The sequence below is a fragment of the Gossypium hirsutum genome, chromosome A09 (assembly GCF_007990345.1).
Source record: "Gossypium hirsutum isolate 1008001.06 chromosome A09, Gossypium_hirsutum_v2.1, whole genome shotgun sequence".
Lineage (NCBI taxonomy): Eukaryota > Viridiplantae > Streptophyta > Magnoliopsida > Malvales > Malvaceae > Gossypium > Gossypium hirsutum.
The window spans coordinates 51,216,710-51,243,273 of NC_053432.1; the positions used below are offsets into that span (position 1 = coordinate 51,216,710).

A 26,564-nucleotide genomic window follows, 5' to 3' on the forward strand; every position below is an offset into this window, starting at 1 on the left:
CATGCTAGAAGTTGCATGGTCACCCCAATCGAAATCGTGATAGAAAATAATAGGGTAATTCTCGGCCTCAGGCAAATTTGTCAGACTTTGTGACAACAGAGGACAAGTCCACTTTTGTTGGGATTTTTACCCCGGATGAGATTAACATCTCTGATGCTTCTTGTCTTAATTGGACTCTACCTCGATTTCCAAGTCTAATCATGCAAAATCAGGTACTGTTTTAAATGCTTCATCTACTCTAAATCTTGAATTATTGATTTCGATGCGAATAGACATGATAGGGTCAAACAAAAGCTTATTTAACTATATTACTTGTCCATCTAAAGATAGTGTGCGACTAGCCGATGGCTCTCTAACCTCCGTCTCTGGAACAAGTTCTGTTGTTTGTACTTCCAATATCACTTTATCCTTTGTCCTCCATGTTCCTAAATTCCCGGTTAACCTTTTATCTGTTAGTACTATCACTAAAGTCTTAAATTATAAACTAGAATTCGTTCCCGATCAATGTGTCTTTCAATATGTCTCAAGCCTTATTTTCATACAATAAAGATGTTAATCGGGAGATAATTCAGTGGCATAGGCAGTTAAGACATCTATCATTTACTATTCTTTGCCGAGATCTTTCCTACTTTGTTTTTAATAACTCAGTTAGACTCTTTAGTTTGTAATGCCTATAAGTTTGCTAAGCATACAAGAAACAATTATCCTTTACGTAATAATAAAAGTACTATTCCTTTTGATATTATTCATTCGAATGTTTGAGGTCCTATTTGCCTTACTTCTTTACCTAGTAATCATTGGTTTATTACATTTATTGATTGTTCCACTCGGATGATATGGGCATTTTTTTTAAAGTACAAAAGTGATTTTTTTCATGTTTCCGTCCTTTTCATAAATTAATTACTACTCAGTTTGATGCTAAGGTTAAGATTTTTTGAACTGATAATGGAACTGAGTATAACTTTAATTATTATTTAGAATCATATAGGATTTTGCATCAAGCCAGTTGTCCAAGTAAAAGTGCTCAAAATGGTATTGCCGAAAGAAAAAATTGACATATTTTGAAGGTTGCTAGATCACTTATGTTCACTATGAACTTGCCAAAGCCTTACTGGGGGATGTGATTTTAGTTGTTTCTTATCTCATTAATCGAATGCCTCTTCGGGTCCTTGATTTTAAAAGTCACATAAAAACCTTACAAGGCAAGACAAATTACCCAGTTTCACTAAAGTTCTTTGGTTGTGTTTACTTCGTACACCTTCGACATGGGAGCAAACTGAATCCTTGAGCAGTTAAATATGTTTTCATTGGATACTCTCCTACACAAAAGGGTTACAAATTTATCATCCGTCATCTAGAAAGTATGTAAATATGGATGTAACATTTCGTGAGGATGAACTCTACTTTTCTTCATCACACCATCTCTTTAGGGGAAGATTATTTAAAATGAAGAGATGACAACCTGTTCTGTTACCCTTCCGAGGGAGAATTTAGTTCCAACAGAAACTTTGGTTCAAGAGAAAACTAGTGGACAGTTGTTGGATAGACCTAATTTAAGAACATATACTAGGAATAGCAAAAAAAAACAGATGTCATCATACAATCTACTTTATGCCCTGACTTTTCACTATCAGGTCAGTCTTTTTTACCTGAGTTTGCTATTGATTTAGAATTACTAATAGCCCAACAAAAAAGTATTATAACTTCCACTTTACATCCTATCTCTGAATTTGTCTCTAATGATTCCTTATCTCTGTCCTATAGAGTTTTTGCACTATCTTTGTTCTCTATGTCTGTTCCATAGGATTGGAAAGACGCTATCACTGATTCAAGATGGAAAGGCTATGATTAAATAAATGTGAGTTTTAGCAAAAAATGAGATATGGGAACTAGTTAATTCTCTTAAAGGGCAGAAAATGGTTGGGCGCAAATGGATGTTTACTATCAAGTATAAGGTTGATGATTCAATTGAAAGACTCAAAACCAGATTAATAGCACAAGGGTTCACTCAGATATATGAAGTGGATTATCAAAAAACATTTGCTCCAGTTGTTAAATTGAACACAATTAAAATCCTTCTATCATGTACAACAAATCTCGACTGGGACTTAGTAGTTTGATGTAAAGAATGCCTTCTTATATAAAGACCTTAAAGAATAAATGTATATGAAAGTTCCTTCAGGATTTGAGGATAAAGATACTCAAGGTATGTAGACTGAAAAAGGCCCTATATGAACTAAAGCAATCTCCCGGAGCTTGATTTAACAGATTTAGTAAGGTCATAGTGTCGTTTGGCTATCAACAAAGTAATGTTGATCATACGCTCTTTATAAAACATCATAAGGGTAAGATTACTCTCCTTATAGTTTATGTTGATGACATAATTATGCCAAGAGATGACAAGGAAGAAATGACCCAACTAAAGAAACAATTGGTTCAGAAATTCGAAACCAAAGACTTGAGAAAGTTACAATATTTCCACGAAATAGAAGTGGCTAGATCAAAAGTGAGAATATTTATTTCCCAAAGAAAATATGTCTTACATCTTCTGATAGAGACTGGCATGTTAAGTTGCAAACCAGCAAAATCTTCTATTGAAAGTAACCACAAGTTACAAGCAGGGATTGGTGAAATGGTGGATAAAGGAAAATATCAAAGACTCGTCGAACAATTGATTTATCTTGCTCATGCTTGACCTGATATAGCCTATGCGATTAGTTTGATAAGCCAATTTATGCATGATCCTCGCGAAACCTATATACAGGCCAGGCAAAGGTATTCTCTTCTCCAAAAATAGTCATCTCAAAATAGAAGTATTTACAGATGCAAATCAGGCTACCTCTCTTGATGATAGAAGGTCTACAATGGGCTATTGTACTATTGTGGAAGGAAATTTAGTCACTTGGAGGAACAATAAACAAAGTGTTGTGACTCGATCAAGTGCATAGGCTAAATATAGGGCCATGACTCAAGGTGTTTGTGAGCTTTTATGGCTGTAAAAGGCATTGAAAGAGTTAGAGTTGTTGAACGAAAATGGATTAGCTTTGTACTGTAACAACAAAACAGCCATCAGCATAGCTCAAAATCCAGTGTAGCACGATAGAACCAAACACATCGAAATAGATTATCATTTTATCAAGAAAAAAGTAGCCAGTGGTGCCTTAAGCCTATCTTATCTAACATCCAAAACACAGTTGGTTGATGATTTTACTAAAGGGCTTAATTGTAAGACTTATCATAATTTTCTTTACAAGTTGGACTTGCGAGACATATATGCTCCAACTTAAGGAGTAGTGTTGAGAATATTTGATTACTTGATAGCATTGAATAACATAACTTTAGAGATTACAACTGATTTTTAGGGATTTTATTTAGACATATTCTTTCCTTAATTGATTCAGTGTTTCATGTATATATAGCTGTACATATTTCTAAGAAATACATACTTTTGAGTTTTCCTCAATATATTAGAATATTCAGCTCTAATTTCATTATAGATAAAAAAAGCATTGAACGAGAATGACACATTCTTACAACCTTTTATGATTGATAGTTTAACTCATTAAAGGGAGATTAGAACCTTAGGACTAGTTAAAAAAAGACTTAAATCTCTTTAGGATATTTTTATAGAAATTTTGCTTAGGGCTTATTAATCTATACATCCATTTATATAATGACCTACCTTATTACATAAATAGGAAACATATTCTAAAAAGGAAACAAGTTAACTAAAAAAAAACAATAAAAAAACCTAACGAAAGAATTAAATTGTAGTTAAAGCCTTAATTGGGAATTGGAATTAATGGCTTGTCTCCTTTTAAGGTTTGGTACTCCTTTATTGAAAGAGCTTTTCCTTAAACTCAAGATAAACTTGGCTAACGGTAACTTGCTCAAGATTGATTGACAGTTGTCTAATGCTCACAAATCTATCAGTCATCACCAAAGTTGAGTCAAAAGCAATTTTATTAGATAAATCTACCACTGCCACACAATTATTTTTTCCCATTACCAACAATCGAAATCGATAAAAGTTATGAACCTCCACGAACTCATTCTCATTTATTAGCACCCGTGAATAAACCGCTTCAAACTTCTCACCAACATTAATAATTTTAAAAAAATAACCCTGCAATGCTTTCTCTATCAGCAACTCCCATAAACCAAAGCATGTCTTTGGTAATAAAAAATAGTGTATTCTTGATGATAAATGACAAACAATTGAGTCCCTTTTATCTCCGATACCCCTTCCACTAGGTAATTCATCAAGTTTAGACCCATTAAACCTTTCAGATTTGGACGTTTATAGGATTAGATTTAAAGAAAAGGATGGTTGTTGGACATGAATTTAAAAGAGGTTAATAAGATAAGGAAATGAACTTGGTTATGATTGCCATCGCTTTTGTCTAGATGAGTTTAAGAGTGTTTGATGCATAGGATACAAAAGAGATATAGGTAGAGACTATAATTGTTTGGTCCACCTTCATATTCTACCATAGAGTTACCAACCTTTTATTGGTAATCATTTTATCTATTCCTTGCGCATTTGATTGAACATTTGATTTCCATTTCAGTAATAATTTCATCAACATTCCGCAACGTACAATCAAGCATCTGTCTATCGTCACTTGCATATGCTTGAGCTCATTGTGTATTTCTCCTCACCACTCTCCAGCCATTGTTCTGCCATTATAAAGGATCATTGGCTCTGATGCCAAATTGTTACGACCTATTGTGGTTAATAGTCGTTGATATAGTTCAACTTACCAATGAGAGACTGAAACTTTAAAAGTCATTAGAGAAAGATTCAGATATCTTTCAGGCTTATTATTCCATATGTCCCTTTAAATAAGGGTTGATCTTATTACATGAATAGAAAGGAAATAAATTAACTGACGAAAATCGAAGGAAAGAAATAAAATCACAATCTAAACCTTAATTAAAGAATCAGAATTAATGGTCTAACAAACCATTTTTAGTGAAATAGGAGCAGTAGTTTCAGAACCACAATTTTGACGAGTAAATTATTATTTTATTATTTTAATGTTTACAGGAATATATTAAGGTCGTGTTAATGTTTACATGGTTAATTATATAAAAAGGACTAAATCGTAAAATAGATAAAAGTTAAGTTCTACTAGCTAAAGGGATCTAAAAACTATGAAATCTTAAACGAAAGGAATTAAATGATAAATAAACCATTTAATGAATTAGTGGATGTACATGGCGTGGTTTTATTAAAATTTTGTTAGTTTTTAAGTAATTAAAGTTAAAAAAAAATAGGTATCATCTTTTATTTTCACAAACCTAAACTGATTTTGAGAGAATGAAACCTCCATGAATGAGTGCTTTGTTCGGCAAGCTTCTTTATAGTGCATGGTATGTGTTCTTCATCCTATTTTTAATGATTTTTTATGTTTTTGAATTCGTTATAGTTAAATTTAGCTAACCTGAGAGTTACTTTGTAAAACTGTTAAAGGTTGAGGGTTATGTCATGAATGTTTTTTAGTAAGTTTTGATGTTAAATGATAGATTATGCATCTTTTTTTATAAATAAACAAATTTTGTTAAGTGAATTTTAATAAAAATGGCAATTAAGGATAAACTTGTTAAAATGTGAAACTATAGGTTTTATTATGAAATGATGGTAATTATAAGTTGTTTCAAGGTCCCAATGTATATGTGGTTAAATTGGATTTAAGTTAAAATGGTTCAATTACAATATATGAACTTAAAGATTAAATTGTAAAAAATTAAAATGTTAAGGGCAAATTGATAATTTTGCATAAACATAAGTTATGGATGAAATTGAATATTAGAAGTACTAAATTGATTGAAATTACTTATTTAGATCAAGATAAGCCACGTAAGGACCTACATCAAGGCAAAGAAAAAGCTTCGAATTAGCTCGATTTAACTTCTACGCCCCTCGTCGCTGAGATAAATTCGTATAAATAGTTATCATATTAATGCTATTTAAATCGTAAGTTATTATTTTATTTATAATGTGAATTGATCGATGCATAAACAAATCAATACTATGATGGTTAGCAAATCCCAATTGAACCTTAGGAATTCGTAGGATACAAATGATATGTCATTAGAGATTTCATGTTTCAAGTGCTGGTCTTTAATATCCTACTGATGAGTGAGGTCCTACATTTGTTGCAGATACTCCACAACTCATGTAAGCAGCATCATGTAGCTTACATTCCGACCCACAGCTCGTGTGAGCAAGTCCATTTCACAACTCGTATGAGCAATAATGTAAAGAAAAATTTACGGTTATATGTAAAGGTACACTTCGTATAAGCTTTCCTGAGTATCCGATTATTTCCTAGATGGCTCAACGGGTAAGAAAAAGGATTAAAATGGTAAGCAAGCATGACCTTATGAAAAGAATGCATGAACTAATTGATGTATTCTATATGAAAAATGACTTATATTATGGTTGGTTCATTTGATTTATATGCAAGTGTGCTAACTTGTATATTGATGGTGATGTATAAGCTTATGACAAGCTTATGATTTGAGTTATAGTATGCTTATACTTTATATTATGCAAATGAAATGGTAGGTTATGTTTTAATTTATATGAGTTTACTAAGCATTAATTACTTACGTAGTTTCTTTCCTATATTTTATAAATTATCAGAAGTTCAAATTGTTTGAAAGCTCGTCGAATATCTATCACACTATCCAGCAAATATATCGGTAGTTTTTAAATGTTTTGGCCAAGGTTTATAATGACATGTATAGGGTGAATCGTAATGGCATTTTGTTACATGTTTAGTTGGTGATTTGGAATGTATAATTTTTTGAATGTATAAGTTGTCATTTTGGTTATCTTATAATGCATGGTTTGAATGACTTCTATGGTATGTTTTGAATTGATATGATTATGGTCAAGTTATGGCATGTTTTGGAAAATATTGAACTAGTAATTGATTATTGAAATGTGGTAAAATTGATATGTTTATGTAAAAGCTATTGAATGCTTTTGAGTTGCCTTTAAATGGCATATTAGTTAGTTGAATTAGGGTCTTGGAATAGCATATACATATGTATGTTTAGGTAGGATTTTGATGCCTTGAAAGTGTACATCCAAAAGTTTATGCATGAAATGGTGTTGGAAAGGGATTAATTTTAGGTAAATTTAGGTCCATACGGCCTGAGATACGGGCATGTGCCATCTGATGATATCCTAAGTTGCAAGTCAAGGTGTTACACGACTTGGCACACGAGCGTGTGTCTCAGCCATGTGAGCCACACGATCGTGTGACCCCTGCTTCCAAATTTTTGTGACTTTTTCTTAGACTTTCCAAATGATTTAAAATTGGTCCCGAATCGTTTATAAGGTATTTTTAGGACCTCGAGGGCTCAATATGTATATGATTGGTTTATGATTTGTTTATGTTATGGAATGAAGTTAAGTTTAAATAACTCTGATTGTACGGTAATACTTCGTAACCTTAATCCAACGACGGATACGGGTTAGGGGTGTTACAAATGATGTTTCTCTTTCTAAGGTTTGGGCCATAATACAAGTACTACATTAGACCACAAGAGTATAAATTAGTAACTCAACAAATTCTAACCTAGTAAATGAATAGAAGAAACATACCAAGAAAGCAACAGCTTGCCTTGTGTGTTTGAGTTCACCCCATGATGATCCTGCATACTGTAATTAGAGGAATCATCAAACACCAATTTTTAACAAGGAATTGAAATTCAATAAGGTGATACAAGCCTAAAACTAAAATAAAGAAAAGGTAAACTTTTCATTGAATGTGACAATGCGACCAACAATAGTCCTTAGTGAATTAAAGAAATTACCTCTTCTGTCACTTGGGCACACCATAGTTCCAGTTCAGCTAAGCCATACTTCACATATTGCCCATTGCTAAATGTGCAGCACTCTCTACGAACAAGAAAGCTGTAGCAGAAAATATTAACTTTGATTTTTTGTAATATATTCTTATTATTATGTTAGGAATATAAAGATAAAATAGTGATATACCTATTAAAGAGCTGTGTATTTATATATGCAAATATTTGAATGAAAATCTTCTGAATAAGTGTTGGAGGCACCTGAAAAGAATCTGTAACCATAAGTTCAAGGTTCATTAAAATGATGGCACTACTCCACTTTAATATCATTAAGACAACAAGTTACATACAAAATTTTCTTTTAATGTGCTCAGATGCTTGTTCAGGGATTCAATAATTCTTTGCCAATGACAAGCGGGAGAGCTATCGACTTCTTCTGACTCTTCGAACGTTTTAAAAGCAGTTCCCTTTGATGCCCTAGGTACCTGACATGAAGGGTAATGCATTAACATTCTAAAAGTTCAAACATAGAGCACTATAGAAGCTGGGGAGATGATTTAAAAAATAAGCCTCACAATGGTTTCTCATGTATATAGAAATCAACAAAAGTTTGAAAGTAAATCAAATAAATCAATGGAGAGATTCTGCATGGCTCCTTATACCTGGATGCAACAAGAAAGAAGCAATGACAAGTCCTTTTTCAAGTTGTCTCTAATGATTCCATAGATTTTTTCTGCATATGCTGTGAGCTGCTGCTTGAAAAGTAGAGCTGGATACTTGGCCTCAACCTGGCGTACTACACCAACTGCTAGATTCGCAGAAGATGAACGAAAACTCTGAAAAGGAACAACACCTTATCGGATAATTTTCCTAGAATCATTCAACACTACATCCACAAAATAAAATATCCAAAGGATTTTGAAATATGAAGTAGATTCTTTCTTTCTTTCCTCTTTTGGGATCTTTTCAACAAGTGTTCCGAAATATCATGCAAACAATTTACAGACATTGTAAGTGAATTATGTACTTGGGTCATCCTGGAAAAAAATGAAGTTGGAGCAGGAGGCTTCTGTGCTGCAGCAGAGGATTTCAAACTACTTTGAAGCAAAAACAACAAAGCAGATGTGTTCGACAGCCAATAAGCCATGTGATCATTGTCATCTTGTTTCTGCAGAACATCAAACCAGATCAAGAATGTCATATTTGATTTATTTATCTAAGTCCCTAGCAAAGAGAGTAATTCAACATTCATTCCCAGTCTCTGAATACGACAATAGTACAGTGATATCATAGGTACCAGCAAGAAAATGGTAGTTAATATTGATGAAAAAGATGGGCTTTGTGTGATAAATAAGTTACCTCTAGTGAAGAGCCAATCATCTGAATAAGATTATCAAATACACTTGTCCTTTCAGCTTCTAATGTTCTCCAGTGAACAAGGCATTTGTATATTGTAAATGCTGCAACAGGCTTTTCTTGGCTGAATCCAAGATTCTGTGTGGTACATTTTATTAGAGAATCAACACCCTCTTGTGCCTAGGCATACGACAAAAATTAATCCCAAAAAACTTCGATCCAATACAAGTTGAAAAAAACACAAAAGTAGAAATCCATATCATTTGAGTTAATACTTGTGGCAATTCAATCTTAGATCTCCTCATTCTGCTATCTTCTCTACCAAACCTTTTTGATGGACCAGAATTCAATTGAGCCTGTCAAAAAGCTCTTTCTATCTCAGGTTCAAACCAAGGATGCTGATATAACTGATACACTTAAGTTAAAAGCTAATCATAGAATCTCTTCATTCTTCACTTACATGATTACCATTTTGCAAAGGCTGCAATGTGAAAAAAAAGACCAACAATGAAAAATAAGGAAAATGAAAGTAACCACAACTAACAAACCAACTGGAGAAAGATAAGAACATGTTTAAACATAGCTTACTGTAGATGACGCAAATGACGATTGTGGTGACATTTTCCTACTAGGTGCACTCTGCAATGCTTTCTGTCTCAAAATCTTGTCCTCAGTTTCCATGTCTGAGATCTTTTCTTCTAATCTGGTAAATATAGATAATTATTTGAATGGAAGAAAAGGAACAATTCAATTGACTAAATAGTCATACTATCATAAACATCAAACATCTATTACCACAATATAAAATAGGGATAAAACCTTTGCATTGCAGTTTTCAGCTCAATTATCTTCATCTCAGCCTCCGAAGCCTGCTTTAGCCGCTCTTCACTAAGCTTGCTTGTTTCTTCAATTTGCTTTTCTAATGAAGTTACCAGAGCCTGAAATGGCATTTTCGCAAAAAAAAAATTCAAGAAACATAAATAAAATATCACTAAATTTAAAATGACATTAAGCAAGCCTTCTGTCCAAGTAAGGTCCTATTCAGAAGTAATAACCATCTAACAATACCTTAAGCTGTTCATTTTCAGCAGTAAGCTTAACCATAAATTCATTATCAATTACTGGGACCTCCTTAATTATAGGAACTTTTCCAGCAATGTTCTTTGTGCCTCCGCTTTCCTTCATTAGTAACTCTTTTTCACGTTGCATCTTCTTCAACTCCCATGTAAGTTCTTCAACTTGCTTTTCCAGCTTAGTGTTGGCTTCTAGGAGGGCACCAGTTTCCTTGGCAGCCTGCAGACAAGCAAGGAGAATCAACTGCAACAATCATGCACAGACTATCACCTCATGAGTGAACCTACGAGAACATCACATCAAATAGGTGAAAGCAATCAAAACCTATAAAGGAAGCTCTTGATCATCCAGAATGGAAGCAGTTTTAGAGGAGATGAATGCACTGAAAATGAGCTGCACTTTGGAGATAGTTGACTTACCAAGAGACAACAAGACCGGGGGATGTAATTGGGTATTTACTATTAAATGCAAGGACAGTGAGAGTGTAGTCAGTCGTGAGGTACAAGGCAAGACTTGTTACAAAAGGGTTCACAAAAAACCATGGAACTGATTACCAATAAACATTGCCTGCAGTGGCTAAGGTGAACTACATCCGTGTATTACCCTCACAAGTTGTGATTTCAAGCTGGCCATTACACCAATTAGATGTAAAGAATGCATTATTAAATGGTGATCTAGAAGAAGTGTTTATGGATAGACCACCTGGTTTTGAAGGTAACTTTTATAGTTAAAATGTGTGTAGATTAAAAAAATCTTTTTATGGCTTGAGACAATCTCTTAGAACTAGATTTAAATGTTTTGGGAGAACCGTGAAGATTCATGGGTGTTCTAAGAGTCAAAACCGATCACACCATGTTTTATAAGCACTCAAATGAAGGTAAAGTTGCTAATCTAATAATCTATGCGGACGACATAATTGTGATAGGTGATTATGGTGTTGAAGGGTTAAATAAGGTATCAGCTAATGCCTTTGAAATCAAAGACCTAGGTGCTTTGAAGTATTTTCTGTATTTTTGTTTCTAAGGGAAAGTATGTCCTTGGTGAAACAGGTTTTTTAGGGTGTAAAGCTGCTGAGATGCCTATTAAACCTAATCTGCAACAAGAACAGGTCAAGAATGAGGATGTACTGAATAAAGATCAAGCTCAAAGACTTTTTCAGAAGTTAATTACTTGTCACATGCATGTCTAGATTTAGTTGTTAGTACCGTAAACAAGTTCATTTGATGCAAAGTATGTCTTCATCTGCAATTCCTATAGGTGGGAAACTCATTCTCTTCAAAAAACCCAACACAAATATAATAAACCAATTTTCTTGAATGGTCTCAATTGGTTAAGTTCATAATTCGAGGCAAAGGAAAAATTGATTACTTGCAAGATGAAAAGGTAAAACCAAATGAAGAAGTAGGTTACTCAACTTGGGAATCAAAGAAGTCAATGGTCACATCATGGTTAATTAATTCCATGGAACCCAAGATTGGCCACACTTATGTATTCCACAAGACAGCAAAGGAGATATAGGACATGTCCAATGATATGTAGAAGTTAGAAAGCTAGAAAGGTGTGATGTTAGGAACGAAAACGGAAACATAGAGGCTAAGAAAGCCTCTTAGAAGTGAAATTGAAATCAAAGACCTTGGGTATTAAGATACTTTTTAGGAATGGAAGTGGCAAGAAGCAATAGTGATATTTTTATCTCTCAAAGAAATTATACTTTGGATCTTTTAAGGAAACTGGAATGTTTGGTTGCAAGCCAGCTAAGACACCCATAGTTGTGAATATGAAGCTTGGAGAAGCAAGCAATGGAATTTCAGTAGATAGGGGAGATATCAACGTCTAGTGGGAATAATGATTTATTTATCTCACACCAGGCCAGATATCACATTTGCTGCAAGTGTAGTCAGCCAATACATGCATTCTCCACGCGAAGAGCATCTTGAAGTAGTCAATCAAATCATACGGTATCTAAAATTTACTCCAGGTAAAGGCTTGTTCTTTAAGAAAAATGAGGAGTCAAGTGTGGAGGCACTCACTGATGCAAATTGGGCAGGTTCAATTGAAAGTATGAGGTCCACATCAGATTATTTCACAATGCTTTGGTGGAATTTGGTTACTTGGAGAAGCAAGAAACAACTGATTGCAACTCGCAGTAGCGTAGAGGCTGAATTTAGAGCCTTTGCACAGGGACTTGTGAGCTGATTTGGTTAAAGAGGTTAATGGAAGGAAAGGCAGCTGTAAGTATTGCATATAATCCAATTCATCGTGACCGAACAAAGCATGTCGAGATAGATCACCATTTTATCAAAGAAAACAAAGAAGATGGGGTAATTTGCTTCACTAACTTAGCCTAAGATGTATACTATAAATATGTATAATTTTTCCTCATTGAAGTTAGAGAGCATAAAATAACATTAGTATTAACATGGCAGTGGAGTACATTACTCAAAAATATCATTTATTAAGAACTTGTTGAAGCAAAAATTGAGAAAATGCCCATGCAAGACATCATGAGGTTAAACTAATTCAAGAATAGAGAAATGAAAAATCACCATTCTTATATTCCGTAATTCTCTACGTGCAAGTTTTCCTCTCCAAGCACATTGTGTGGTGATTGCTGCTTTCTTTAACCTCAAGTAATGACGGCTGGCTAAGAATCGGCGACATTGACTCTGTTACAGACATGAAATCGAATGATATCAGTATGTTGATAATGATATACAACTATAACAAAAGAAGAAACCAGACATTGCAGAAACAAAAAACAGCATTAGTAGTATTTCTTTTGTTGAACTAACCAGCATCAATATTTATCGCAACACAACTAAGATAACACTTCAGTGAAGAGAAATGAGATTTCTTAGAAAGAATGAGTAAAATCTGAGCTATTAGTATTTCATTAATTGAAAGAAATTTTATCTTTACCTGAATTACTGTTACAGCTCTCATCTGCTTCCTCAATAGAAGTTTATCACGAGCAATCATCCCACGAATACCCGCTTGGATGGTAACAGATGAGAAGTACAAATTCTTGTATGCTTTCCTAGCAAGAAACTTGCGTGAATGTTTTTGAATATTCAAACAAGCAGCTGCTCTTCTCATCCTAGCATACTGATGGCGTACTGCTTGTCCTGCAACCAGGTTATAGAAAATAATAGGGAAAATAAATAAGTCACTGGATACAGGGCAGCAATTATAACTAATGATACTATCACAAATGCACAATATGAAATGCTTATTACCTCTACAGAAGGCTTGAAGTTTTATGGAAGATAACCGCAACAAGATAAAGTGTCTGCGACTCAAATATGCACGGACTTTTCTCTGTATAACAATTGCTGATACTCCTAAAACCGCACCTCGACGTGCATCTAGTTCAGCCATCTGACCCGCCCTCAGAAAAACTTTTGTTTTACCAACCTACAACGGCAGCAAACCTATAAGCCATAGTATTAAGCAGTGGAAGAGCATAGCGGAAGCAATAATAGCAAAATGCAATATATGCAAAAACTGATTTGATTAACCAGCCAACAAGAGACGTGACATGCATGATATTCAAGAACGATTTAAGAAACAAATGGAATGACAATAACTTTTCCAAAGCTATTTTATGAAAATATATAAATGCAAGAAGTACCTGATAACCACTGAGGTTACTCTTTTCCAGAATCCTCTTGCTAGCAGCAACATCATTATAGCTACCACAAAATAAGCAACAAATAAAGAGAGTAATGCACCTCATAGGTAACTTAGGATTCTGGTAACATAATTCTAAATAATAAAAGATACACCAACACAGAAGTAATAATTTTGAACTACAAAAGAAAATCTTGGAAAAGCTACCTCCCATTGAGAACCTCTGGAGCCAATATGGAAAACCGATTTATAAATTCACGAAACATCTTTCGAGAGGGAAATCCAGCAGTGCTAATTCTAATTGCTTCCATCACTCCCTGGAATAAAATATGTGCCAAACCATCATACAAACAGGCTGCTCAAAGCAAGGATTGACCAAAACATGAAAACTCACCCCACAACGAAGTTGTTGTAGTATATTATTATTTTCAAATATTCCTGGCTTAAGAGCATTATTTGGCTTTATACAACGTACATAGTGTGGTTCAGTGGCATTCAAAGTCTCAAGTAAAGATTGGAGTTGTTGCTGTGTAAAATAGATAGTATAAGTGAAAATCCAATAAAACAAATGACGTATATAATTTGCCTTTGATTTAGACAAAGGAGCTGTGACAGACCTTGAAGCCAGTAGCTATTGAGGAAAATTTTGATGATTTGGAAGTTTCCTCAGGTAAAGGAGGAAACAAGCTTGAAACAAAAGAGCATTTGGAAGCATTCAAGAGAGCCTGATGCTCTGGAACAACTAAATCTTTGTTCTTCTCCAGGAATAGCTCAGTTTGGTAAGTCACCTGTAGCAAAAATCACTTCATAGTAAATGCTCAAGAATTGTCTGTTTCATAAGCAGATTACAGAATGATATCTGATACTATAACATTTCTAGCTAATATTGAGACCACTTTACATTTATATAATATCGAATATTGTCGGTTGAATTACTTGCAGTACAAAACAATGCTACCGGTTTATGTTATTTAATTTTTCAAAATCGAGGCTTTTTAGGGGATTCAGCATTTGCTAAAATGGATTGTTAATTGAAGTTTGAGTAGAATTAGCTAATTGGATTTGTCCTTTAATCTTTACCAGTTTAGGCAGTGCTTGTTAGTCAAGTTTAACTTGTCTTTTCCAAGCTGGAGATCATCATGTCAACGGGTATAAGGTGTCATAAGCAGAAAAAATCACTAGATAATATAAATTTAGTAGAGCAAAATAGATATTCCCAACAGCCTTATGTTTTAGCTTAACATTAAGTGCCTCTTTGATGTGATTCATAAGGATGCCACAGCATAAAGATACTTACATCACCAGCATAATGGCAAATGGTGAAGTCAGTGCGTGACAACTTAGGCTTAACGAAGCGTTTATGGTCCTTAAAAGTCTGATAGAGTTTTTCCGCAAATGTCTCATGTGTTGATCGAGGAAACATGCTTGAAAAATAACAAGAGTTATTGTCACAATTTCAAAGGTTATAAAATCAAAAGAAAATTAAAATTAGATAAACCAAATTTCTTAAAAGGGAAATGGTGGTTTAACATTGTTATGTATCAGATACCTACCAAGCCTCGTCAAGAAGAGCAATGATGCCACCAGGTTTCTGTAAGCAGAAAAGTAAACATTATAAGATAAAACTATCCAATAGAGTACTAAAATATGGATTAATTCCACCAACCCCCTACAGTTTCAACTTCTCCCACATAACACTTTTTTTCCAATTAGCACCATGTGATTAAGATATATTTTGAAAAGATGTTAGACTGTTAATCTTACCAAAAGAAAAGTCAATCTTATTTGTTTACAGTTAAGGGTATTTTCATAACTTTCTCATGTAAAACTAACAGCTTAAACTCTATGAGAACAGTACTTATTCATTAGTAGTTATTAAGCATGTGTTTAAATCACAGTGTTATGGGAAGAATTGAAACCAAAAGGGAGTTTCCCTTGAAATTTTCATGACATTAGCTTGTTGTTAAGCATGTGTTTAAATTTTCAAGTGTATCCTTTATTTTAAATTTTGCTGGTGTTATCATTTATTTTGAATTTGCTGTTGTTGTCGTTTTTTTTAAATTTTGTTGTTTGTTTGTGTTTTGTAGAAATAAGTCTCCTACAGAATAGGAGTAGGCTTTTTTTCACCTATAAATATCTTGCTGCATTCAACAATCATCTTTCTTTAACACTGTCACTTGCATTTATAATTGTAACATAAATTTTCTAAAAGATTCTCATTAACATAAGCAGACAATAATCTTTCATGATTTTAGCATCCAATGTATAAAACCACCATCACCCAAGTTATAATCTTAGTCATCAGAAAGCATCATTTAGAGTTCCTCATACTCCTTTAAAAGGTTTACATATCCATATGAATTTTAGAAAAACTACCCCCACCCACCACCCCAACACACACATATTCAAGGCTTATATGTGTATTATATATATATGCAGAGTTTTTCGCATAAATTGCATATTGCAAATAAGACACTGGCATAAAAATGACAAAATGGAATAGGACTGATGCTGTACCTTTTCAACAAGATCAAGAATATCTTGATTATCAACAAACTCTATATAACTCCAGTCAATTTGTTCCTTTTTATATTCCTCCTGCTCCATCTTAAAAACATGCTGGAAAAATGACGGTATTTGGTCATTTTAAGCATTGCTTTAAAAGCTGAATATTACCTAAAGACAACAGCATCAATGTAATGTATAAACCTGATTAAAATGCTGTTGCAGCTTTTCATTCGTCAAATTGATGCAAAATTGCTCAAAACTGCGTACAATGGAAATGAATCATGTAGGTATTTACAGAACCAAACAAAGAAACATTGTCTATAGATCTGCACACTGTAAAACTTGAATAACAGACACAATGTGCAGGAAGGATGAATCCAAACTAGCAAAGAAAGAGCAATAGTAATACCCACAAATTTAATCAACAATATAGACCCTGCATAATCGTTAAGGAAATTTTTAAAATCTCGTGGACTTAAAATACTAAATTGCCCTATCTAGACATCCCAATCATGAAAAAAGCACGGGGATGCCATGAAAGAAATTGATGTTTGTAAATGATGAAAACAAAGCATACCAGTTAAGCACCTGTTTGTCTTGAAACTCTCAAATCCATAAATATCCAGGACACCAATCAAGAATTTTGATTCCAGATCCTGACCAATAGAAATATTTATCTTCTGAACGAGCCTGGGAAACCAAAGTGCAGAATGTCAAGAAAAATCATAAATGAGATGTATTTAATATGTGCCTTTACATGTTTCTCTCCAGAATGAATCTACTGGTACATAGAAAGTTACCAGTCAAATAATTTTGAATAAACAATTTTGGCCAAAGCATCCCTGCTGATAGCTGCAGTAGCTGGATCAAGAGATTTTGTAATGCGATCACCACGAGTCACAATAACACGTTTACATAAGGAGTCTTCAAGAGACTTTTCATCACACCTAAACAAGAGAGGCATATTAGTGTTTTTCCATTCAAATATACCCTTGAAGACAATAACATGGATATCTAAGTATAAAACTAGCAATGATGAATTACATGAATAAGTCTGCAGCAGTTTTTAGATGCAACCGAGATTTATCATCTTTAGGTTCAGCACCATCTGTTTTCTTTCCCTTTACAAACTCAACATTTCCTAAATGTAGAATAGCAGCCACAACTCGAAATATTGCCTCCTGAGATAGTAACAAGAAGAGGTTTAAAAGAAAAAAAAAATCATAGTCAAATATCCGAGCTAAAATAACAATCAAGATGCATTACCTGCTCTGCCTGGTTGATCCCAACAATATCCATAGCTCTCTTAGTCTCAAGATACTCTTTAGAATCATCTAGTACATCCAGCTCAAAACAATTTGACTGATTCAAATAATGAAAAGTTTGTGGATTTCCAACTTTGAACTTCTCAACATCCTAATAAAATGTATTAGGAAATAAAACCATAAAAGTTTTAGATGCCTCTTTAGTAACAAAAAAAAATTCAATGGAGGCAAAAATAACACTTGATGTTAGAATAATGGAGTTGACTTTTTTACCACTAAAGGTATCAGCAAGGTTAAAAAAAAGTTTTAGTCTCATGTAGCATTAACTGTGTCCTTTGCAAACCTAGATTATGGAGCTCTAAACATGGCTATTATAACACATTTTAGCTTGGAAAAAAATTCAAAAATAACGACCAGAATTTGTCACCGCTAACCCATACAACTTGAAAGTGCTGCAGGATATATTATTAGAGATCTTTTGAAGCAACTTAAAGATCACCACTTTTCTTATACCCTACATTTCAGTCTAAAAGAATAATCATTTGTTTTAAAAAAACCTATATCTAAACAAAAGAGCAATTCTAATGCAAATAAGACTTCTACTTTGATTTTTTTAGAATTCCTTACAAAATAAAACCTGAATTAAACTGTGAAGACCAAATCTAAACCAAAAAGCATTAGTTCTAATATATATGGGGTCAGCTACTGGAACCAAAACATACAAACATTTACTTCGGATACACAAATTCTCCCCTTCCAATCATTCCTATCCACCACCATCCTCTCTTCAAATTCTAATAGTTTCACATCATTATGCATCACATCCAACCTTTTTATTTCTTGGTTTCCCTTTCAACCTTTTACCATTTGCAATGTCCATTTGCTCCATCCTTCTAACAAATTGAATTCCCCGATACAGGCCCTATCTGGCGAAACCACTATAAACAATTTTCTCTCACCTTGTCCTATATAAGAGCTATTCCAATTTGGAGACAACTATCCTCATTTCTAACCCTATCCTTCCGAGTCTTATCACGCATCCATCTTAATATTTGCATGTCAGCCAAACTTATCTTTCGCGTATGTTGATTCTTTTAGCCCAATATTTTGCACCATAAAGCAAAGCCAATCTGGTAGCCGTCTAGAAATTCCCCTTCAACACAAAAGTATATTACAATTAATAGAATTCCTATTGTGATTCTCCACTAAAGCCACCAAGCCTTGATCATATGATTAACTTCTCCATCAATCAGCCCATCATTAGGAATTATTGACCTAGGTACTTAAAGCACTCAACTATTGATTTCTTTGTCCAAATATATATATATTAATATCACTTGAACATCAAGTGTAATCACATTTTATCACTATTCCCTTTCTACTAAACATAAACTTCACGTAATCAATCTTCAATCTGCTCAATCTAAGTCTTCAAGCTTTTATTGTTTATCAAGTTGTTTAATTTGGAATGACTTTCATTATTTCATCCATTAATATTCCGAAGAGAAAAAGACTCAAAATCAATCCTTGATGCACCCCTACTTTAATCAGAAACTGATCTGTAAATCCACCACTAGTTCTTATGTTAATTACTACATCCTCTTACATATATTATCCTAACATATTTGAAAGAAACTGTCTTCATGTTCAAAGCACACCAAAGAATGCCTTTAGGTACTCTGTCATAAGATTTCTCTAAATAAACAAAAATCATGTCCAAATCTCACCATGACACTCTAAACCGCTCAATGATTTGTTTCAAAAGATGAATCACTTCAATGGTGGATCTCATGGCATGAAAACAAACTAACATTGCCCTTGTTTTTATATAAAGGCACCAAGGTAGTTTGCCTCCAATTATCAAGTATCTAATCACTTCTCAATATCCTATTAAATAAGTTTGTCAACCACTCAACCCTAACATCACCGGTGAATTTCCAAACATAGATGGGAATTGCATCCGAACCCACTATTTTTCCAATCTTCATTTGACAACAAGGCCTTTGACCTCAAAAGGCCTTATCCACATAAAATTGCAATTTATGTCCTTTAAAAATATATTCAAGACTATAAGAGGAGCTTATCAAAATATTTCCTCATCTCCTTGTAATCTCTTCAACCTTCAATGAGGACCACAAGATTGTTATCCTTGAACACCTACTAGTTCCTAAATCTAGTCTTTTTCTCCTTCCTCTAATCAAGACTATAAATATACCTCTCCATCTTTTAAGTTCAATTTGTCAGAAATGCCTTTATAGACTCTCACTCTAGTTTCCCTTACAACTCTCTTGGTCTCCTTTGCTACATTTTTATTCTCAAAACTCATTGCATCCATATATAAGATTCTTCAATAGATTCATTTGTTCTTAATAGTTTTGTTTGCTTCCTCATTCCACCATGATGCATTCGTATATGGCTGAGCCATGCCCTTTGATTCACCAAGTTCTTTCTTAACACTTGTTAATAAATCATCCATCCTATTCCGCATCACACTAGCATTGACATCCTTTTCCCCATTAACATCTTTGGTTAGTCTATTCATGAAAAATGCTGGTGTATCCCCCATGAACCTTCCCTATTTGATCCTAGGTTCTAGACATGTTTCACTTTCTTAATGTCTTTCTAAAACAAACATCTTAAACTAGTTGCGAATTATTAAAACTTAGAGAAACTTTTACCTCTGGCGGTGCAGCACAAAGCATGTAAAAGCAATGATAGTTTCTCTCTGGATCAGACACTTGGCAAACACGAGATCGTTCAAGCAAATAAGTCCTTATTGCAGCTCCAGAAATTCTCCCCCTTCCATCGAACTGAATTTCCACAAACTTGCCAAAGCGACTAAAATTACATTATATTCAATCAGTGGTAGTCTTTCATCAAATAAATCAAGAGACTTCCACAAACACGAGGAATGAATAATGAGAAAAGATTTCCAACCTTGAATTATTGTTTCTGACAGTCTTTGCATTCCCGAATGCTTCTAGAACAGGATTCGACTACAAAGGTAAGAACAAAAAAGATATGAAAAAGAATACTTTTATTCAAGAAATCTTAGTTTCCAAGAAGGGGAAGGGGGAACCTCACATCCAAGAATGCAACATCAAATTGATCAATTTCACATATTGCAAAACTGAATAAGTTATGGAGTTTGAGATACCTCCAAGACCTTTTGCTCCACAGATCGTTCCCCTGTGTTGTTATTTCTCCCTCCCATAAAAGCTAGATACTGCATAAGCATCTTTGTACTCTCTGTTTTACCAGCTCCACTTTCCCCACTTACCAAAATTGCTTGGCTTATTTGCTCCTTAATCATCTGTCTGTTTGCGACATTTATTACACTAATAATGCACATAAACAATGCAAAAGAAAAGAGAACACAAAAACAGGTTACCTATAGGCAGAATCTGCAATAGCAAATGGATGTGGGCTAAGTTCACCCACATTTGCCCCTTTGTATTTTTCCATCACGCGATTTTCATATAAATGTGGCAATCTTTGAAAAGGATTTATAGCAATCAATATACCTCCTGTGTAGGTCTGGAATAACACATCAACACATTTAGCTTCAGAAAACAATGCATTATCTCCAGAATAAAAATGGAACAACCGTGCAACAAATTAAAGCCACATGTTGACACTTGGACATCATAAACCATGCTCAAAAGGTCTGCAATGTGTGAAACAAGATGTGAAATAACTAATCTGAGTAAATAGTTCCATAAATTCATACTAAATTGAACAAGATAGAAAAGGAATGCAATCTGACAAACATGCTATGGAGCAAATAATCAAGTCTATAAATCAAGGATGTTAACTGATACTTGGCAGAGATATTTTAGGAGTAAGTTTTGTTTACTAATGATTGGTAAAGATATTTTAAGAGAAATTGCTGCATTTTGCGCCCTTTATTAGGGACTTAATACATGCTTTGTGATTGTTTCCTGTTTTTGGATTTTTAGCAAGTATATAGAGAGAGGCTATTGTAACTAACGAAACCGTATGATAGAGAATAAAACTTTTTTCTCTCTAAAAAATCCACTCTCAAATTGTTATTAGAGCAGGTTCGGAATCATTCCTAAAAAGATAAAACCAACAAAAATCCTAAAATCAGCCATGGTGAACAACAGAAGAAACTCAGTCTTAGAGATAATTTCAACCTGAGAATCTCAATAGCACAAAATGGTAATTATCCAATTACTATAAGTATTAGACATGGGAAAACTAGCTTGTGGTTTTTTGGATTCAAGGACTTTCAATCATAAGGCAAGAGATTTCACTATTTTTCATAAATATAGTCCATGTTGTGATAATGCATTGGTACTTATTGCTCATCATTCTCCCTAAGGTGGCTGGTACAACTTCAGTTATTACTACTAAGGATATAATTTGTGGTGCATTACTGTTTGTGCTCAATCTTGATTGTAAATTGCTACATACAAGTTTACAAGAGCCACCAATTGTGTTGCTTGATTCCTCCCAATTATGTGTGCATTTCAGATATTGGACTTGTGGAGGACAATTAAAAATGCTAGGGCCACCAATTGTATTACTAGTCTACCTAGCTACATGTCACCAGATTACAAACATTGTTAAAATGGCATTACCTCAAAATATTTTCAAGAACTTGAAATCCACGTAGCACATGATAAACATTCATAGCCCAACTTGAGGGGGTGTGAAAATCAAGGATGTGAACTGGTGCTTGGTAGAGATATTTTAGGAGTATTTGTTGTATTTTGTGCCCATTATAAGGGCTTGATATCATGCTTTGTGGTTGTTTCTTGTTTTAGGATTTTTACCATGTACATATAGAGCCTATTGTAACTAACAAAAATGACAGAATAAAAACTCTCTTTTTTCTCTAAAAGATTCTCTCTCAACATTGAGAAACCCATGCCACCTCTAAACATTTTAACAATAAAATGAAATGGATAACAGGATGCAAATCGTCTTATATACTTACATATATTTCATTAATATCAAATCGACATCTTAAATTCTGCAGAACTCCAGGTTCATGCAAATATGCTAGCTTTGTCATATCATCAACACCAGAGGGAGGAAATTCAGGGTCCTTTGGATACACATTAGATGTCTTCCTCACAACCTACACAAGGTAAAAGGGAATGAAAAAGCCAAAAGCCTTTCAGACTCTGATTTCATGCTATATAGTGAAGGAAAATTAGAGCTTGAAGAAAGATGCCTATTGCTGAAAGTGAACCATGTCCATAATCTGAAGGCATATGTTTTACCATTGAAAGATTTTACACAAGAAAAGTTTAACAAGAAGTTTTAAACCAGCAGCAACAATGAAGCATGACCTCCTAGAAGAAAGTAAGAATAAAAGTAAATATGAGGAAAAATCCACAATTCAAGCCTTTTGTTGTCTTTACCATATTATACGCTAGCTGAATATTATGAGCCCTAATATTTCTTGAAGTTACTGCTCCAGTGAAGATCCTATTCTTAATTCCTTAATAATCACTATAATAGATCCTTCTCTAAAGCATAAAACATATCTAGGATTAGTTTGCTTATTGCAGTATTTTGAATGAATGGAAAGCCTCTTTTATTTATTCATTTATTTATTTATTTATTCTTTTGCAGGAAATGAACAGTTGAATATCTGGACAGCCAACATGAATAGTTATGCAACAAGAGCTGTAAAATGAACTTCCTAGTGCATATTTAGCACAAATGATACATGATCAACATGCATTTATCCGTTCTACCACCCTTTTTTCTGTTCAAAAAAATTATTATCTCATGTAGCCTTACACATTTAAATAGTTCCAATTTCTCAGCATTAGCTCATATTTTAAAATAAAAATTACATTTTGCTTTCTAACCCAAAAACCAAGCATAAGCAATATCCCCTAATTTGAAGGGTTAGCAAGACTACCCACATTTGATTCAAAATGCTAACACCTCCTTGCACTTCCAACTACAAAAAATTAACACCCTACACTATATATGACTTAACAAAGGAGCCCGTCTATTGCCACAGTCCATCACATTAGATACGATGGCACTATATATATATACAAAAAAAAAAATCATGAGTAAAACATTAGGGGGGTTTAACTTATATGTCAACACTAGCATAATGGTCTCAAAGTAATTTTGAGCAGCAAACTAGACGAAACTCAAAAGTTAGAAGGTTTCATTTCTAGGTCTCTACATGTGCTTATATCTTATTTTACCTAAAAGTATCCTATCAACAAGGTCAAAAGAAATCCCAGCTTAAACTAAATTCCACCAACTTATCTTGTAACATATGGTAAACCATTGGTAACCAAGTACTAGAAGACCAATAACATCTTCTATAGTCTTCCACGTTTGCCACATTTGTATTTTTTTATGGAATGATATATTGTTTAGCCTAATCTCTAGATATTCACAAAACATAATGAAAATCATATCATCTCGTGAAGGAAATTCAGTAATATAATTTAGAACGTCCAAGTTCATTAAACTAGGATGATAGTGATTTTCTGTATGCCAAGTCTTCGATTCCCATTTAATAAACATAAACAAGTTTCATAACCGCAAGAAACAAAGCAAAAAATCCTTCATGAAATAAGCAAATCATTGGTTTGTATCTAGACTATTGTTGGAAGGAAGTTTAACATATTTAGCAATAAAAGGTAATCAAAATATTATATTTTGGTCCTTCCATAACATAAAAAATAAAAAGAGTATAACAAACACTCACCAGTTTCCCTGATGTACATTTTACTGTAATCTTTTCCCCTTTAATTTCTTTAACTTCACCATCTATCCAAGCTACCTCAGGGTCCTCCACCCAAACAATAGATCCAGCAATAATATTGGATGGAGCAACCTGTGACACCATGGCGAATCATCAGCATATCTAGGTGAAGGAATAGAGACTCATTAACATAAAATTAAGTTGCATTGTGCAATTAGATATATAGGGCTAGCAAAAGGGTTATACAGTGCATCTTCTGACCACCATCCAATGCCTCTGTTCTTTGGTTTTTCTGCATCTCTCTCACCCTATAATTATCTAAAATAATTTTGTAACATCCTTCAATTAACAAGTAAAACATTATTAATTTTTTACTTCGAAATCACATATTCAAGTCAATAAAACGAACTCTTAAAAGACAGGGCTAAGGCTGTCAACACCCTAAGCTGCCGTAAGTTCTACTAAGCTAGCTGCTTCACACGAGGCTAGTATTTTATGCTCACACTGCTGTGGGAAAATTATTGACTGAATTGCGTTAAGAAAATTCCAATAGTGCTATTTTTCAATTGATTTCAAATAAGAATTTCCAGATTACTATCTATCAAGAATCCTGACTACCAAGAAAAAGAGAAATGAGGCTCTAGAAACTGAAATTAGTTAAAGAAAACTAATTTTCTCTCATAAAAAAAAGGGTATAATCATAATGAACTTTAAAAAAAAAGAGAGCTCAAAACCCAATAATTCACATTTAAACAGTACACATTTCTGAATCAACCCAACAACGAAATAGAAGAAACAAACAGCATCCAGGAAAAAAAGTAGAAACAGTTTTCAATTTGATTACTTCATTGGAGTTAAATGAGCTACCTCTTCATTCACGAAATAGAATCCAAAATCAACAGAAACAATTAACGGTACATAGGCAAAAAGAGGAAAAGAGTGAAAATAAATAAAATCATAGAGGAAACAAAATGCAAACCATTTTTTTGATTAGATTCAGATCCAAGGCAGAGCCAATAAACCCTTGATATCCTTCAACGCAAAAATGCGAAACGAATCGTCATAAAAAAACAAAAAAATTCCCTCCAAATCCCTGCCTCTATGTTCAACCAAGAAACACAACTTCCACACTCCTCGCTTCCTCCCTCTATCTTTTCCCTAATTGGACCAAATGCATCTCTTCCTTGCCTCTCTACAATTGTAGACAATCATTATCGGCAATGCCGTTCCTTTCCATTTCGTTTTCATAGGAAAGTGAAAGGGGTGAAGAAGAGGTCACATTGATTATCGAATAATATGATATATTGTCTTTTATTAGGTAATATATTTGTATAATAAAACAATTGCAGACCTTTAAACACCTATATGTCAATTCATGAGAGTGCAAACATCAAAAATATAGACAAACACTCCCTCGTCTCTGTAACTTTTCTTCGTTCTTCTCCCTCCGTTTTTTAGTTTTCCAGAACGACGTAAAAGCGTGAACTCAAAATTAACAATACAAAATTCCTTATTTACCCTTGAAATTGGAGGATATTTACTGAGAGTGCCTTGATTTTACTGGATTTGTGAATTAACAAAACGCCCCCGACTGGATTCTGAAGGATATATGTTTTACAGGGAGTGGAAAAAGTTTCCGGACTATTGAAAATGTACAAGTTCATAATATTTTTAGATATTATTATAGCAATATTATTACAATTACTTTGATTAAAAATTTATTATTTATTCTATATATAAAATGGTTGATTAAATTAGTGTCACGAATTAACTCAACACTGACAATTATAAAACTACTAAAATATTTTTACTTCATTTATATTATACTATATATAAAACAATTGACTAAATTGATATCACAAGTCAAATTGATGCCAACTAAATTGTGAAATTATTAAAATATTCTTACTTTAAAAGGTAATTAATATTATTACAAGTTTATTTTTATCTTTTCATAATTTTATATAGCTCTCAAAAAAAATAACTGAAAAATATTATTTGAAAATCGAACACAACACCAACAAGATATAAAAATTATTTACCCACCTCATCAATAATCATTTGTTGAAATATTTTTAATGTAAAACATTTCCATTCACCCACATAATGAATATGATAAAATCTAATTACAATTACATATATAAATCTCATGTACTAAAAAAATCTCAATAATTTAAGAAAAAAAAATTGCT

At 33.5% G+C, this 26,564-nt stretch overlaps 1 protein-coding gene across 6 annotated transcripts in view; it reads right to left on the bottom strand.

Annotated features, from left to right (window-relative positions):
* The window catches only part of LOC107888875 (myosin-8), a 30,045-nt gene extending 4,089 nt beyond the window's left edge, over positions 1–25,956 (bottom strand). Inside the window, exons 1-34 of one of the 6 annotated variants that reach the window (XM_016813126.2) lie at positions 25,352–25,956; positions 24,376–24,504; positions 22,624–22,767; positions 21,052–21,197; positions 20,818–20,977; positions 20,598–20,656; positions 20,339–20,498; positions 17,662–17,811; positions 17,440–17,576; positions 17,196–17,342; positions 16,984–17,085; positions 16,597–16,654; positions 16,405–16,506; positions 15,441–15,478; positions 15,185–15,311; positions 14,505–14,675; positions 14,363–14,413; positions 14,095–14,204; positions 13,889–13,949; positions 13,494–13,671; positions 13,177–13,382; positions 12,804–12,923; positions 10,252–10,476; positions 10,003–10,121; positions 9,772–9,886; positions 9,644–9,664; positions 9,459–9,539; positions 9,187–9,363; positions 8,855–8,995; positions 8,490–8,663; positions 8,178–8,312; positions 8,018–8,088; positions 7,834–7,933; positions 7,622–7,678 (exon numbers count right to left, since the gene is read on the bottom strand). In XM_016813126.2, the coding sequence (XP_016668615.1) occupies positions 7,622–7,678; positions 7,834–7,933; positions 8,018–8,088; positions 8,178–8,312; positions 8,490–8,663; positions 8,855–8,995; positions 9,187–9,363; positions 9,459–9,539; positions 9,644–9,664; positions 9,772–9,886; positions 10,003–10,121; positions 10,252–10,476; positions 12,804–12,923; positions 13,177–13,382; positions 13,494–13,671; positions 13,889–13,949; positions 14,095–14,204; positions 14,363–14,413; positions 14,505–14,675; positions 15,185–15,311; positions 15,441–15,478; positions 16,405–16,506; positions 16,597–16,654; positions 16,984–17,085; positions 17,196–17,342; positions 17,440–17,576; positions 17,662–17,811; positions 20,339–20,498; positions 20,598–20,656; positions 20,818–20,977; positions 21,052–21,197; positions 22,624–22,767; positions 24,376–24,504; positions 25,352–25,354 (3,975 nt within the window). In that variant the 5' untranslated portion in view covers positions 25,355–25,956. Of the gene's footprint in view, positions 1–7,498; positions 7,679–7,833; positions 7,934–8,017; positions 8,100–8,177; positions 8,313–8,489; positions 8,664–8,854; positions 8,996–9,186; positions 9,364–9,458; positions 9,540–9,643; positions 9,665–9,771; positions 9,887–10,002; positions 10,122–10,251; positions 10,477–12,803; positions 12,924–13,176; positions 13,383–13,493; positions 13,672–13,888; positions 13,950–14,094; positions 14,205–14,281; positions 14,414–14,504; positions 14,676–15,184; positions 15,312–15,440; positions 15,479–16,404; positions 16,507–16,596; positions 16,655–16,983; positions 17,086–17,195; positions 17,343–17,439; positions 17,577–17,661; positions 17,812–20,338; positions 20,499–20,597; positions 20,657–20,817; positions 20,978–21,051; positions 21,198–22,623; positions 22,768–24,375; positions 24,517–25,351 lie in introns of those variants that run through there. The other 5 variants (XM_016813125.2, XM_016813123.1, XR_001681532.2 and 2 more) reach the window with 5 other exon arrangements.
* Between the last annotated feature and the right edge of the window lie 608 nt (positions 25,957–26,564).